At 42.6% G+C, this 17,410-nt stretch overlaps 1 protein-coding gene across 6 annotated transcripts in view; it reads right to left on the minus strand.

Annotated features, from left to right (window-relative positions):
• Window positions 1-800: 800 nt before the first annotated feature.
• Window positions 801-17,410, minus strand: part of si:dkey-26i13.8 (kinesin-like protein KIF19) — a 183,537-nt gene continuing 166,927 nt past the window's right edge. For 5 of the 6 annotated variants that reach the window (XM_041205921.1, XM_041205919.1, XM_041205924.1 and 2 more), the window contains 2 exons: window positions 16,618-16,725; window positions 801-1,497 (listed from right to left, as the gene is read on the minus strand). In XM_041205921.1, the coding sequence (XP_041061855.1) occupies window positions 1,358-1,497; window positions 16,618-16,725 (248 nt within the window). In that variant the 3' untranslated portion in view covers window positions 801-1,357. The remainder of the gene's footprint in view (window positions 1,498-16,617; window positions 16,726-17,410) is intronic. The other variant, XM_041205923.1, reaches the window with a different exon arrangement.

Below are 17,410 nucleotides of genomic sequence, written 5' to 3' on the forward strand. Positions count from 1 at the left end.
CGCCAAGACAGAACGAGAAGTATCCGAGGATACTAAGGGAAGTAAGGGTGGAAAATTGTGGAAGCTTTGGCTTCCAAACCTCCTTAGATCCAGGGATGGTGCCAGAGAACCGAAGAATTGCAAATGTTACACCCCTTGTTCAAAAAAGGGTGTGAGGATAATATACACAATGACTCCCATCCTCATTCTCTTCTCTATATTTTAGAGAATTTATTTGTGGTTGATTTTGTGCAACATGGACAGATGCCCGACAAACAATTCTAAGAGATGTGAATACTACATGAATAACCTGCCACTCTCTAGAAAAGCATGATGCATTAAGATGCTTCTAATTGGTATTGCTTAAAACTGCTTTAGAATGAAGAATCTTTCACTCAGCACTCATTGATTTAGAAAAATACGAATGAAGCTCATAAGAGATTATTCACTCAAATGGCAATCTCCAATATTAACTGTTTTTAAAGTTTGTCATTTTCATAATTGAGTTTACCATCCGTCAGCACCACAGGGTACTGTTAACTTGGAGATATGTACAAGTTGGAGCTTTTTAAGTACTGACTGTGTTAATGGGGTCCTGACATGCATGGTACCATTCTGTAAAATTTGTATGCAGCTGTCAGTTATCCATGCCTGTCTATCAGGTCGTGAAACTGACACTGCAGTGCTATTTACAAGTTGATTTTGCAGTCACATATAAGAGGATCCAGTTCAGAGAATTGATTAAGTATCTCCAATTACCTTCTGGGATAATACAGATAAGAAATTACAAAACTTAGAAGATATAACAAACATGCTGATGATTGTTTTATACAGATTTTTAATTACGTAATTTTACATTTGTGATAAAGAAATTTACAAAATATTTTGTAGGTAGTCATATGATGCAACAATGCAGATTCTGAAAGCTGTCGATGGCCTCTCTTACTCAATGGGCTATAAGCTTAATTCAGTTCTTATATCAGAGATCCACAGTTGCCAAAGGATTTGCACCTTTGTTGGCTTAAAGGCTACATTCACTCCTTATGTAATCCACACTTGTAGACTGCATACAAGTCCATAGGTTGTATACTTTTAACCTGGCCAGCTACTTGGCAGCAGTAATATTACCAGAATTCAATTGCACTATGCATTGTATAGCACAATTACCATTTTCTTTATCTATCTCTGATTTTTTTGCAAGGGAAACAAAAAATGCATCAAATATTCATTCCTTTGGAGCTCTGTGGTATAGTTATAGAAGATCATGAAGGTAATGCTCCTTTGAACAACGTAATGTTCTTCTCAGGTTTATTCTCAATCCTTTCGTCTTATCTCACAAATCAGCCAATTATACTCTCCAAATGCTTCCTACTTGTGGTTATTTCTTGTATTTGCCGTCTGCTCGGATGTGTGGGTTCACGCCAGTCATTCTCTGGCTCCTTAAAGCCAAGTTATTTCCTTTTTTGAAGTTTCCAACATGTGCTCGGAGCTGCTGTGTATTGGCACCGTCACCTGGGCCTGTGACAGTGATAAGGAGAAAAGGAACTCATTCATATGCACACTTTTATCCATACAGCCACTTGGAAAAGCTGGAGTAATACCTCAGAGATGGCCCTGAAGAATGTGTTTATTTTTGAGTGTGTGAAACATTGAGGCTATTTAAAAAGAAAATATCACACACATGATTTGGTAAACTGACCTTTGATGGCCTACTAATCTGGCTGCCATCACTTCAGCATTTCTGGGGGGGAGGGGGTCTATGATGCTTTGTTGCTGAAGTTTCAGCATCATCCCATGTGCTGGTCACTGAAACCAATGGGCAGCAGGGTACTATAAGCGAAGGCAACTGCTTCTGTTCTCCATGACCAAGAAACCAGCTACTTTGTGGTGAGTTGTGAAAAGACTTTGAACATGAAGTTTGCCTTGGCGGCATCGCACAGTGGGCAGTATTACATTGGGCGCTTGTTACTAAAGTCAGTGAAACTGAAAATGATGCTATATTACTTGCTTTATGGTTACTGATCAAGATAATTTTCAACATTTATATATTCTTAAAATTTAAACAGTGAATGATTTATTAAATACTCAATAATTAGGCCATTTTTATGGAATCCCCCCTTCAATATTCTTTTTTTCCAATTGTAAATGTGTATTGAATACAGTAATAGCATCATGTTCATTTACAACTGTTGTATTTCCATTAATTCTGAGTAGCTCTTTGCCAATAGCAGTTATTCACTCAGCTTTAAAAATAGAATATTTTCCAGTTTTCTCAGACTGTAGAAGACTGAGAAATCCTCTGCAGTTATACACTCCTTGCCACCTTCCATTTTACAAATTATTCATAAAGTGATACATTAAGTCTCCAGAAAGAGGTCTACAGGCCTTATAACCAATGCCACCCCACAGCTGGGTGCTTGTATGAATGCAGGGGTCAGGGGTGTTACTTTCTTTCCAAGAAAATGCTCTGCCTCAACTTAACCCCTACCTCAGAGGACCTAGTAGGGAACTCACTCTCAAAACAAAATCTCTAGCCCCACATTTTACTGCATCAAGGCATTGCACTACTACAAACTGAATTCTCAAAGTGGGCGTTGGGAACTAAATGCCTGGATGCATCGTGGGTCCGGACCACTGTGCTTTAACGGTATCGCTCATGCAATGCTGTTTTTAAATACTGATTCTCTAATTGGGAAGGATAGACTCTCTCTCAAAGGAGGGAGTTGCCTGCATGGCACCAGCAGCAAAGGCAGGCTGCAGCCATGTTGGGGCCTGCTGCCGCCTTGCTGAAGGAGGCAGCTCCTCAAAAGGCCAGCAGCATAAAGGGATGAAATGGAGGGTGACTAGGCAAAACTGAGCTACTGCGCACTTTCCAGAGTAAGATACCCAGGGTCCCAATATTTTTAAGCATTAAAAAATAAACTTTTCCTTTGGTCTGCAGCAAACCAGACAGCTGTACGCCAATGTGCACCAGTCTGTGTGGGTTTGTCAAAGTCTTCTTTGAAAATAACAGTCCCGACCTCCCCAGCCTGTTAACAAGCACCTAAAGAAGCTCAATGGGCCATTGATTGGAAGTAAGCAGGTTTCACATTCCCTGCTCCCTGGCCTCACTTCAAAAACTGCAGACCATTCTGGGGGTGTTGGGATCCAGAACAACCTCCTGGATCCTGCATGGGGTCCCGACCCCGCTGGCAATTGAAAATCTGGCTCCATGACCAGGATTCCCTGGCACCGCCTGCCGCCAGGATCTTCTGGTCCTGCCAAAACTTAATAGGCTTTTGGCTGGCCTGCCGCATCCCTCGCGGTGGGTCCCATCACAGTGGGGCCGGAAAATCCCAGCCCACGTCTCTTTCACATTTTCACATACTCAGTAAACATTCCTCACTTGACTAAAGGCTTTTGTGGAGTTGCTTTGACAAACACCTCGGATAGATCACCTGGTTGACCATTTGTATAATCATAGCAGCTTTTAATACATGCTATAAAGCTCATTACAATAGCAAATTTATTTGACTTTATCAATGGCATTAAGTAACTATTAAATGAATAATTTTATGAACGGAATTCTAACAAAAACAAATCACAAAATAATACTTTAAGGAAATACCAATACAGAGTAGCTGTACTTAAGCCTGAAAGAGCGAATGAGACTTCTAATCCCTCCATGTTGAACATGCCTCCTTACCCTCCTCCCCCCTCCGTCCCCCGACTAGCCTAATTTCCATTTTTAGGTGGAATGCGGATATGAGCTGGGCACTACGCCTCTTCACATTGATGCTGGTTCTATGAGCTGACAGCATGAGGTGCAGCTCTAGAGCTGATCCTGATCATTTTCTCTCAACCACACACAAAGTACAGTACTATTATAGTGGGCCATGCTTACAGTCCTCTCTGGGAACAGCAGAAACACGTTCACTTGTGGCAGGTTTCCTGTTCTGCCTGGAAAGCCAAAGTCCCATCACAGCAGCTGCTGTGTCACTTCGGCTAAGCGGCTGCAAACTAAAATGGTTCGAGTGTTCACGTCACAAGTGTACACAGCAGACAAGCCACTGTTAAAATAGACAAATCGAATCAGAACGTATGGAGCTAAAACATTCAAGTCATGAATTTTGCTTTTATTTCGGAAGTTGTGGCACTTACAGTCACCAAGCCTGAATAATTTATTTCCATTTAACCTCCAGTTACCCTCTGCTACATTGATCCAAAGTCTACGACAAGCCAGGTGATAAAAATGAGTACAGTAACCAAAGCTCATTAATAACGCTCCAGCCATTTTGCGGTCTTTCATTTTCTGCACCAGCTCCTTTGCTTTCTATTTAATCTGATCAATATTTCAGCTTTAAATCTGCTGCAACCTAAACATTAATCTAACTTTTTGGAGCCATAAAAGATTCATGGCTGTCAGTTGCCATTTAGCTGCTATATAGGTTATCCTGTGTCTGTGTCCCATGAAAATCTCATTAACTATAGGAAGGAAATTGCAATACGCTTTTTCTTTAAGAAGTCGCTTGAATACACATAGCTAGCAGGATATTTCTGAGCAAATCCTGATAAGCTTCGATAGATATGGCACATAAAATAGGCCAAACTGAAACTCAGCCCTAATTAATGAGTCAGCAACCAGAACTGTCTTAAAATGAGGAATAACATGTATTTTCTTTGGTGTACCAGCTAACTATCCAATAAATTTGATGTTTACTACACATATTTAACTAATTTATAATACCAAAAATGAGCTATTTCAGTCATCCGGTCCACAAGACACCAAGAAGCTAAAAGTCCATGGCCAGGATTTTCCGGTCCTGTCATGGGTCACCATGCGGGTTTCGGTAGCGCAGCCAGAAGTCCACTGACTTTCGGCGAGACCGGATGATCACTGACACGGGCGAGGCTGCAAAATCCCGCCCAATGAGGGTTAAATTGGTTAAGGGGATCACACTTCAGGATTAACCTGTGCTCATTGAGTGGGATGCTGCAGGCAGGGTGGCAACTTTATGCTCCCTGCTCATTAGAATGAGTTTACACCCCAAGGAAACTAATATTGAATTAGGGACAGGGTGTCAGAAAAATTAACAGAAACAAAATAACAGTCATGAAGAAAATAATGTCACTAAAGAGTTACCAGTTGGCCAGGACCAGATGGTTTCCATCCCAGGGTTTTAAAGGAAATAGGTGAACACATTGCCGCTGCCCTAAATATAAGCTTCGAAAGTTCTCTCAATTCGAGAACCGTTCCGTTTGATTAGAAAATTGCACATGTCACTCCACTACTTAACAAAGGTAAGAGAGGAAAACCAGGGAATTACAGACCAGTCAGCCTAACGTTTGTTTTTGGAAAATTACTAGAGTTTATAACTAAGAATAGGATTACTGAACACTTTTAAAATTTTCAGCTAATCAGAGAGAGCCAACATGGAACTGTAAAGGGTAGGTAATGACTGGTGAACCTGATTGAATTTGAATTTTTGAATTGGATTTTTGAAGAGGTGACAAAAATAGTGGACAGAGGAATATCCACGGATATTATTGATATTGACTTCCAGAAGGCATTGATAAAGTCCCCCAAACCTGTTAGCTGAAGTTGAGTCTCATGGAATTGAAGGCAAATTATTGACAAGGTCAGGAAATTAACTGAGTGGCAGGTGTTACAACTGGGTGAGAAGGAGTGAACTGGCTCCCCTCTATTCAAGCTCCTCAGATGGTCACAAAAAAGTTTCTTTTTCATAAGGATATGTCTTTTCCAAATCAGAAAAATTTAACTATTTAAGCTGTGAGCAATAAGGAGCCAATCGTGAGTCAAAGAAAGAGCAAATTTATTAACCACTAAACCTGCGAAAAATAATAAAAATCACAACCACACACACACACATGCACGCACACGCACACACACACAGACACGCACACACCAGAAATAAGGGGAGTTAGATTTTTAAAAAGGTAAAAACATATACAGTTAAGTGTCCTTTGATTGTCCTTGAGGTGTAGATTTTAAACGTTGCAGCTGATTTGGGTTAGCTGGTTTCTTGGACGCAGTCAGATATAGAAGATGTTGCAATTATTACGAAATCTCAGTTCACTGGTAGGTTTCTGGTAGAGTTGGCTTTTCAAACTGGGCAACACGCTTGTTCCGAAAGAGAGAGAGGGAAAGGGAGAGCTGCCTTGATGCTACATTAATTGTAAATTTTAAATCTGAGATTGGCAGATTTATGTTATCCAAAGATATTCAGGGCTGTGGGGCAAAAGCAGGTATATATCAGCGATGATCTCACTGAATGGTGGAACAGACTTGAAGAGCCAAATGGCCTCCTCCTGTTCCTCTGTTCCCATGGAAGTGAAATAGATCTACACCTGCAGGGTGAAACTGGCTCAAAACAAATCAGCAGCTGGTTTTCCATGAGGTCAGGTTTATTTTCCATTGATTTGTAAAATATTGCCAAGATTTTTAATTTCAAACCAAGTAGAAGTGACAGTGAGACTAGGGAATGAGCCTTGTTCTGTGAACTTCAGTGGAAATAGTGGGTGTGATGAAAAATCAGTTTCCAATTCATGATGAGTCCTTTTAACACTATTGGCATTGACCACTTTCACTCCCGGTTGTTCTTAGATGTTCAGAATATTTAATGTAGTTGAAGTCTTCCTTCCATTTTAATCATTAGCCTGAGTGGGGAAGCCACTGTGGTTTTCCCATTAGGTGAAGTTAGCAGGAAGAGGAGCCAATGCAATAAGAGGCTCATAAAAGTACGTTTTTGTCAACTTCTTTCTTTTTGACTTGTTGAGCCAGGAGGAGCTCCTGTAGGCCCACAAGGAAAACTGAGGCCTTGCATACCCATTCCTCCTTTCCAATCACCAGAATATCTGGAAATGCCTTCCCTGCAACTTACCTGAGTTCTAGGGCACAACTTCGATGCTCTGCCCTGCCACATGTCCTGGCCAATGATCCCCAACGACCTTTCATGCCACTTTCACCTGCCGGCCAGCTGCTGCCTGCTACCAGTTTCAGGAGGGCACCTGGGAAAGACCAGGAGGTTAAAATTGCCTAGGCCTTATGTTCTTGAGGTCAAGGAGTTCAACATTCGCCTTGCCTGCTAACCACCTGATTCCTGCTCCAGGTTAAAATTGGGCCTTTAGTTCTGTTCCCTAGCAGTGTGGATACTCTCATTGGTAAGCACAAAATTCAAGAACAAATCTTATAGTAACATTTTTTGAATCTGGTATCTGCAGTGTGACCACCCAGCATGTATGTTAATTGGCTTTATTGTTTGTTGTCCTTCCCCTGTGGTGTCTTCTCACTACTGGATTATACATGGAGCTTGACATTAGTTACAGGTTGGTGCTCCGGTCAAACTAAATTGCCATTTGAAAATGATCATAAATATTCATATCAAGTTGTGCCAGAATTCATGTGGGGCAAAATTGGACTTGATAGTGCATGAAATCTGGGTCCTATTAAGCTTTCCTGAGCACTATTAAGCTTTCAAAATGGTGGCCATGATATGCCCACGTTTCTGATACACCACAGATCTTTGAGGAACACTTCCCTTACCTCCATTTAAGCCAGGAGCAGTGTATGTGTGCATGTACTTTATGAAGGAGGTGCTCACAGAACTCTTGGAACCAGTCCTCCAGCATCAGAGCAGGGTGAGGATGGCACCGCCAATGGCTGTGAAGGTGTATGTGGCTCTGAATTTCTTTGCTGCAGGATCCTTCCAGACTGGAGCAGGTGACATGTGTAACATCTCTCAGTTTAGCATCCACTGCTGCAACAGGAAGGTGACAAAGGCTCTTTGTACTAGGATAAGGGAGCTCATTGTGTTCTCTTTGACCAGAGAGAAGCAGATAGATTATGATGTGATTTTACCAGGATGGTACAGAGTGCACACACATGACTTTACAGGCACCACATCTCATGGTGAGATGTACCGGAACCGTAAGGGTTACCCGTCGCTGATGTGTGGTTGATGTGCAATCACACCCAGTGAGTGCCCATTTGCTGGCAGCAACCATGAGGGTTTCATTCTGTGCCAGTCTGCGGTTCCATCAATCTTTCAGTCACCATGCCTAACCATAAGGTGGCTGCTGGGTGACAGAGGCTATCTGATCTACTCTGGCTCATGAACAATGTGCTTTCTCATTTGTTTTTGTAATGCGCAAATGATTCGTTTAAGTGGGAGGCCCCTTTAATTTTTTTGTGTGGCTGCATTCCAAGGATAGCTTAAAGGCGCTGACTGCAGCGGTTCAAGAAGGCAGCTCACCACCACCTTCTCAAGGAATGGGCAATAAATGCTGGCCCAGCCAGCGACGCCCACATCCCATGAATGGATAAAAAAAAACTTGTGCACAGTTTGCACAGTTTAGAGGGAATATTGCTCATGGCTTCCCTCCACACCCCAACCACTTGTGGCCAGCATGTATATAACGAGACCCATGCTGCCATCCGAAACATCGTCAAGTAGACAATTTGCGTGCTGAAGCAACGGGCCTGCTGCCTGGAACCTCTCTGGAACTGGCAGTGTGAGCAAGCTGCGAGATGTGAGTTTGAGGCTTGCAGCAGTGCCACGTACACGATTGGGAGGTGAGGCAATGAATGCTGGATTTGAATTGTGTTTGATAGAGACAGTGGGAGGTGAGTGAGGTGGGTCATGAATGGAGAAGGATCTGAGGCTAGTGGTTTGGTTGTAAGGATATGGCATTTGAATTTGCATCCACTGACCTTAGCCACTCTTGTGAGGTCATTGAAATTTTTGTGGCACTGCCTCCAGGTTCGCTGAGCTAGACTACTGGCATTGATTGCAATGACTATCTGCTTGCTTCAGTCTGGAGGGCCTCCTGGCTCCCTCCTCCTTGTCCTCCTGCACTTCAGAGGGGAACATTGTGGCAGGTTTTCTGGACTGTTGCGGAATTTTCATTCCTCTTTCTGCTCAGAAGCTCTTCCAGAACAATTTTGCTCTTGTCTTTAAGAGATGTAGAATGGCTTATGTAATGGCAGTTTCTCATGAACTTAGGCCTTGCTTTGGCATGCAGTCAACTCATCAGTGCCTTTAACGCCGGGCACATGTCTCTCATTACAATTACCAGGTGGCATGATGTTTGCATGCTGCTGTATTTCATTGACTGGGCTTGGTTAACTGGGCATGACGATCCCTGCACCTGCTTTTGGGGGTAATTGAATCTTTAGCCTGATGTTTCCACTTGTAGGAGGAGTGCAAAACTAGGGGTCATAAATATAAAATAATCACTAGTAAATCAGGAGAAACTTCTTTATCCAGAGAGTGGTTAGAAAATGGAACTTGCTACCACAGGGTGTAAACTGAGGAAAATAGCATGGATGCCTTTAAACTAGATAAGTACACAAGGGAGAAAATAATTGAAGGATATTCTGATAGGGTGAAATGAAGTAGGGTGGGAGGAGGCTCCTGTGGAGTACAAACAGCAGCACTGACCCATAACTGTAGCATAACTGTATACTTAGTACCAAATTGCGGCCAATTTTACATTATGTCATTCTACTATTTGGTTCTGCTGAAGGTCGTCTTATCTTGACCACATTGCATAATTTCAGTAACCTAGACTATTAGAGTCATGAACACAACATTAAAATCCTGTCTTCACTGGACCAGGAGTTTAACAAGGCATCGAAACATTTAGAAAAGATAAAATATACAAGGCAGAGTGATAAAAAGGGGCAGTTTATTCCCTGGAGTACATTGAAGGAGGCTGAGCACAATGTGCCTAACAACTCATGGGGTACTTGTTTGAATTTTATAGGTATGTCTGGATTGCCCTACTAGTAGTATATCTGCTTTTTGCTGGTTTGAGGTGAATCCATCCATTTCAGAGCACTGCCCAAATGCGAATCCATTTCCCACATCATCAGGTTTTCTATTTCTTTTGAGCATAACTGTATACTTAGTACCAAATTATGGCCAATTTTACATTGTGTTCTTGTGTCCTTTGGCGAAGTGACTGACGTCAATCAAAACAGTCCCAATGGGGCACCAAAGGATTCATTTATTCCCATCATCTTTCCTGAACTGGAATTGAAAAGCGAAAGATCATGGCCTCACTAAGTTACTATTTAAAGAGTTACTATTTAAAACTATTTTTCAGCAAAGAGATTTTTCCTTAGAGGCTCACAGTACCTGGATTAAGGCTAAAATCTGAGGGCCTCTTTGCCAGCAGGTTTCCCACCTGATTAGCAAGCTTGGACATAACAGGTAGTGAACACATCAGAGGAGGCGGCAGCCCAGGAATAGGCGAGGATTCTGCTACTGTTGTAGCCTGGGAGGGTGTTCAGCTTCCAATTGTTGGGGGGGTGGGAAAGGGGGTCACAATCATGGGTGGAAGTGGGAGGGAGTTGAGGGGTTGTCAGCAATTCTGAAAGGGTGAGCAGTCCCAATCCTGAGGAAGAACATGATTAGCTTTCGACTGCACTCAAAGGAGCACTTCAGCTCCTCCTGGCCCACAAGCAGTGCTGGAAAGGCACTTAGTTCCTCCACACATCATGTTTGCCTACCATTGCACAGTAACTTTTACATCTTTTTCTCCCGACGATTTGTTGTGCAATGCTATTTACTCTCCATAATTAATCAACAAATTGAGTAAGAAATCAATTTAGTGGGACTGTGGGTTGGATGAACGAGGACACTGCCCTTTCATTTCTGCAACTATTTAGAATTCTCACTCTAGCGGCCCCTTGAAGTGAGGAGGATGCTTGCCATGGAGTATAGCCTGGGGCAAGAGTTTGTGTGTAGAGTCTTTCAATGTGTGGAAGTTGTTGTACTGCAGATACCACATGGTTCTGACTGACCAAGGCACTCTCCTGCTCTTATCTCCTGCCATAGGTGCATTGAAAGGATTTACAGGTCGGTAACCAACCAGCTTGGCCATGCTATGAACGCACCTTCCGTAACTATCAAGTCCTGGAGTGGGACTTGAATCCAGAACCTCTAGCTCAAGGCCTTTCTTATGGTTGGGATCCATTGCATACTTATGGGAGGAGTGTCGATCCAAGGAAACTCCTGGCCTAGGAGTATTACCTGAAATGGGTTTGGGCAGTCTCAAATCAACTCCCAGTAACATGGACCTAGAAAATTCAATACATTTGACATTAACTGGTAGTAAAATGGAAGTTTCAGTAAGATCATGGAAAAACAAGTGTCACACTGTGTTGCAGTAGTTGCCCCTGAAGCATTTTGTTATGACAGAATATGGAGAGCTTCACTCGGCAGCTGGATGTGATACATCTATCTTGGGAATGCTAACCTGAAAAAGGGAAAGGGTTCCTTTTCCAGCAGGATCCCCCTGGATAAGCAGAAAAACTCACCAATTGTTAATTTTTAAAATATATTCGTTCATTGGGTGTGGGCATCATTGACTAGGCCAACATTTATTGTCCATCCCTAATTGCCCTTGAGAAGGTGGTGGTGAGCTGCCTTCTTGAATTGTTGCAGTCCATGTGGTGTAGGTACACCCACAGTGCTGTTAGGAAGGGAGTTTCAGGATTTTTACCTAACAACAGTGAAGCAACGGCGATATATTTCCAAATCAAGATGTTGAGTGACTTGGAGGGGAACTTGCAGCTGGTGGTGTTCCCATCTATCTGCTGTCCTTATCCTTCTAGATGGTAAAGGTCGTGGGTTTGGAAGGTGCTATTGAAGAAGCCCTGGTGAGTTCCTGCAGTGCATTACTCACTGTTACTACTGTGTGTCGATGGTGGAGGGAATGAATGTTTGTGGATGGGGTGCCAGTCAAGTGGGCTGCTTTGTCCTGGGTGGTGTTGAGCTTCTTGAGTGTTGTTAAAGCTGCACTTATCCAGGCAAGTGGAGAATATTCTATCACACTCCTGACTTGTGCCTTGTTGATGGTAGACAAGCTTCCGGGAGTCAGGAGGTGAGATACTCACTGCAGAATTCCCAGCCTCCGACCTGCTTTTGTACCCGAAGTATTTATATGGCTGGTCCAGTTCAGATTCTGGGCTATTAAGCAAAAGGGACTAGTGTACAGCTACTATATGGAAGGTTGGGTTTTGACTGGTGTGCCTGAATATAATGGTTACATATAGTAACACTACGGGTGGAATTGTCCCAGGTTTGCACTAAGTGCGGCAGTGGGCAGGTAGAACGATGTTTTACCCACCGGCCGCGATGGCGGGTTTTCACACCATATTGTCCCAAACCCGTCACATTATTTATGCATTCCCAGGAAACAGGCCCTTTCCATGGCGGGCAGGCTCCGATTCGCCTGCCACTCCATCACCTCGTCGCTTCATCATGCCAGGCGTCACATTTAAAGTACAGCCGCACTCAGTGTTTCCAGCCTAGGAATGCAGCACAGGAGATATGGCCCCAAAAGACAAGAAGACTGCAGCCCTTGAGTGCCTTTTGGACAACGTGGAGGCCCGCTGTGATGTCCTCTATCCCCGCGTTGGCCACAGGAGGAGCAGCTACATTACCATTCCAGCTTGGTAGGTGATGGCAGTGGTGATCAGTGCCAAAGCTGCACAGAAGAGGTTGGCCATCCAATGCAGATAGAGGATGAATGATCTCATTCATGCAGCCCAGGTATAGCAACCATCTCATCACTCTAAACTCACGCACTTAAGCCCATCACACATTCACTGGCATCTCACTCACTGCCAGCTCAAGGGACATCACCATTCACACTCTCTCACACACCCTCACATCTCCTCTGGAGACTGCTTCCTCAGCCCTCACCATCTTAAGGCCACTTGCACAGATCAACATGTTTCCCCCCCCAACCACACACACTTTCCTTGCCTGAGGCCGCTTCTCCCCCTTTGCCGTGCCAGCCCTAGCCCTGCAGCGATTGAAAAGCCACCCACATATGGCTGATCTGGTAGCCCGCCAAGTGCACATCGCTTATGTGCTACTGTGAAACACGACAGTGTGTTTTCCCACTGATGTGGGCAGTCGATCCAGTTGGGGGGACAGGCCTGATGCTGATGTATTACAATGAGGTTCCCGATATCTGATGATGGAGAATGTGGCCCACTATCAGTGGGCTGAGCGGATGATCTTGAACTGGTTTTGCATCATTGTGAAACTGATCACACCATTTTGTCCACTCAGGTAACCAAACACGCCCAATGCCAGAGGGAATGGAAAATCCTGGCCTACAAGTGACAGCCAGAACGGAGATGATTGAGTAATTGCCCCATTAATTACATCTAAGAGACCAAACTGCTCTAAGTGATTGGGATTGATTTTATGTACATATTTTATATTATGTAATTATCCTCTGCATAGCATATTATACAGGAAAAATAATCCTGCTTTACCAGGCTCCTGCTGTAGTTTTTGATCATTAGTTTTGTTTACTGTAGCTTGTGGAGATTCTATTTAAATAGACTCAGTTTTCTAACATAGATTCGGTTTGCTATAGCTGTCCTGCCCACCTCCAACTCCTTGGCTGACACATTAGGGTCAATATCCACTTCATAATATAACTTGCTTCATAGAAACACAGAAATTTATAGCAAGGAAGGAGGCCATTTGGCCAATCATGTCTTTGCAGGATGAAAAGAGCGATTGAGCTTTATCCTTCTTTCCATCTCTCAGACCATAGCCTTGTCGGTTAAGTTACTTCAAGTGCATATCTAAGTGGTTTTTAAAGGCAATGAGAGTTTCTACCTCTACATTCTTTCCTGAGATCCAGACTCCTACCACCGTCTGGGCCAAAAAATTCCTCCTCATCTCCCCTCTAACCCTTCTACCAATTACTTCAGCTTTAACTGCATTTTCCTGCCCACTCTGCATGTACCTTAGCTTTTGGTCTCTTAGAGAATTAAGGGATATGGGGAACAAGTGGGAAAGCAGAGTTGAAGTCCAAGATCAACCATGATTGTACTGAATGGCGGAGCAGGCTTGATGAGCTGTGTGGTATACTCCTGCTTCTATCTCTTATGCTCTTACGTTCTAACTTTAAATCTACACCTCATAGTTATTGACCTCTCTGCTGAAGGGAAATAGGTTCTTCCTATTCACTCTACCTAGGCCCCTCATGATTTTATACACCTCAATTAAATCTTCCTGAGTCTCCTATGTTCCAGAGAAAACAACCCCAACCTATCCAATCTTTCCTAATAGCTAAAACTCTCTCTTCCTGGCAACATCCTTGTAAACCTCCCGGTGCCCTCTCATCTTTCCTGTAATGCAGCAACCAGAACTGCACGTAGTACCCCAGCTGTGGCCTAACTAGTGTTTTATACCTAACCCCACTGCTCTTATATTCTAAGCCTTGGATAATAAAGCAAAATATCCTATATGCCTTCTTGATTACCTTTACTACCTGTCCTGTTATCTTTGGGGATCTGTGGACATGCACTCCCAGGTTCGTCTGTTCCTCTACACTTCTCAGTATCTATTTATTGTCTATTCCTTTGCATCCCAAATGCATTAACTCGCACTCTTTGTCTTGAGCTCTGACATCTTTGGTCACCTGACCAGTCCATTAATAACTTCCTGAAGTCTACAACTTTCTTCTTCACTTCCAATCACACAACCAACTTTTGTATCATCTGCAAACTTATTAATCACAATGTTAAAAAGTCTAAATCATCGATATATACAATGAAAAGCAAGGGGCCTAGTCCTGATCTCTGCAGAATCCCACTGGAAACAACCTTCCAGACACAAAGACATCCATTAATCTTTCCTATTTGCCACTGAGCCATTTTGGATCCAACTTGCCACTTTTCCTTAGATCCCATGGAACCTTACTTTCCTGGTTAGTCTGCCATCCAACTTTGTCCAAAAGCCTTGTGAAAATCCATGCAGAATACAAATGGACTACTTTCATCAATGCTCCATGTTACCTCCTCAAAAAAGTTAATCAGGTTAGGCAAACATGGCCTTCCCTTAACAAGTCTGTGCTGACTTTCCTTGATTAATCTGTACCTTTCTAAATGACAATATCTACAGTTCCTCAGAATTTTTTCCAATAATATGCCCAACACCGAGGTTAGGTTGAAGGCCTATAATTATTCAGTCCATCCCTTCCTCCCTTTTCAAACAATGCTGCAACTTGGCAGTCCAAAAGTCCTCCAGTGCCACACCTGTAGCCAGAGAGGATTGGAAATTGATGGTCAGAGCCTCTGCTATCTCCTCTCTTGCTTCTTTAAATAGGCTGGGATATATTTCATCCAGATCTGGTGATCTAACCACTTTCAAGGCTGCTAAATACCTTAATATTTGAGGATTACAGAACTTGAGTATTGCTGAACAAAGAGACATGCTGTCGAAGCTTTTCATCTTGCGCTCATCAGGACAAGAATGCCAATTGTGAAGGAAACAACAATTTATATTGCATGAGATGAGAATGCTGATTAGTAGCAAGTGGACTTGTTAAGCAACCCTGATTGTGCTAAGAATTACACTGACAACCAATTTAAGATTATCAGTCACGCTCGCAATGTGGCTCACTTATGTGTGCTAGAAGCTATATATATTCACACATAGGGCCCTGTCCTTTGCAGACAGAAGAAGCATTTCCAAACATTAAACTTTTTTCAACTAAACAAAAGCTTGGGGGACAGCCATTCCCTGATTCATTCATGGCAATGCCTTGACCAATCAGAGTCGACCTGCCTGATTTGAATTTAAATAAAAGATTGGCAGTTAAATATTCCTTTGTGCATTCTCCATTATAATGCCTCTACCAATCAGAGTCCACATGCCAACCAATCAGCACTCTCTTCTTATACAGTATAAATTGTTGTTCCCTATACAATTGGTATCCTGATGAGTGCAAGATGAAAAGTTTCGACAGCATGTCTCTTTTTTCAGCAATACTCAAGTTTTGTTGGACCAAACAACAACCTTCATATTTCTTCTCTCACTATGTTTATCCCATCGAATATTGCACAAACTTCTTAACTGCAATGTCTGCAATGTCCTCCTCTTTTGTAAACACAGGACAAAGTATTCATTAAAAACCATGCCTATATCTTCCATCTCCACAGACAAGTTACCTTTCTGGTCCCTAATCAGCCATTCTCTTTCCTTAATTATCCTCTTACCCTTTATGTATTTATAAAAGATTTTGGGTACTCTTAATTTTTCCTGCCTTCTCCAGCTTTTCTTAATTCCCTTTTTAGTTTCACCCCTGTATTTCCTATACAGTCTAAGCTTTCAGCAGTATTGAGCTCTCTCTGACATAAACTCCTCTTTTTTGCCTTTCCTACTCCGTATGTTCTTGAACATCCAAAGGAGTGTAGATTTGGGAGTTCCACCTTTATTCTTTGGAATATCCTCTGGTCTGTTACTGATTAGCCTTCAAGTCATCGTTTGTAGCCTACTTTTGCCAAATCGCTCTTGCCTTTCCCCAATTGAAAACTTTTATGCTTGATCTATCTTTGTTCTTTTCCATAACAATGCTAAAATCTAACTGAAATATGATCGCTACCACCAGAATGTCCCCCCACCAATAACCTTTCCACCTGCCCAGCTTCATTTCTTAAAACGAAATGCAGAACTGCCCCTTCTCTTGTTGGGCTTGCTACATACTAGAATGCAATGGATAGTGAGTACTTTAAAATAGATCAAAAACCAAAGGTCAGTGAGGGAAAGTCATTCTGTACTTTGGGTATTCTATCATTGTGTAGGAACATTAATATCTGACCTTTAACTCGCTTGTGCAAGATCAGCCCCTTGTTCCCCTTTGCATTTCTCTGGTGAATGGTACTTGGTGTGGTATTACCCACTTCTATCTTCTGTAACTGGCTCTCACCTGTGAAGTAGCAAAAGTCATTGGTAGATTGACCGTAACTTTAGACATGAGAAATTTATCCATATTAACATCTGTATTTTCTTTATTTAATTCTTTTATTTGAGAGCATGTCAACAGTCCTACTGTTTTAGATTTCTTCAGGCTTCTTATAGGGACAATGCCTGCTCCTCAGGTGGGAGGGTGGCAAAGTCTCAGATATTTAGCTGGTAGTTCAGTTCTCTACATTGGATATTGCCATCCCTCAGAACACTGGGGCTGGGGAATGAGCACTAGTAGCAAAGGAGCACAGGAAAGGAGAATATTCAAAAGTAATTTTAAGTATTTCTTTTAAGTACACTATGGTACAGTTCCACAAGCACTGTCCAGCACCTTGTTCAAGCCTAGACAATGACTGTCAGCAGATGGGTCACCTGTAAAGAACATCTCAGCAGAGCTAGATTCTGTCCTTGGTGAACATGAACACATGCACATTACCAGTAGGAGTGTCCTGAGAGGCATCAGGCGTAACAACCCTATCCACCTCAACCCAAGGATGCTAAGGTTTAGATTAGCTAATTTAGCCCATATTCAGGATTAATTTCGGGACCAGGTTACCTACTCACTGGTTTACCTCTCAGTGAACCCTATATTTTTTTAGCTTGTCAGCATATTTTAACACTTAAGTGCTTTTTAACAGTATTTAGAA

This window comes from Carcharodon carcharias, chromosome 15, assembly GCF_017639515.1.
Source record: "Carcharodon carcharias isolate sCarCar2 chromosome 15, sCarCar2.pri, whole genome shotgun sequence".
NCBI classification, from domain to species: Eukaryota; Metazoa; Chordata; class Chondrichthyes; order Lamniformes; family Lamnidae; genus Carcharodon; species Carcharodon carcharias.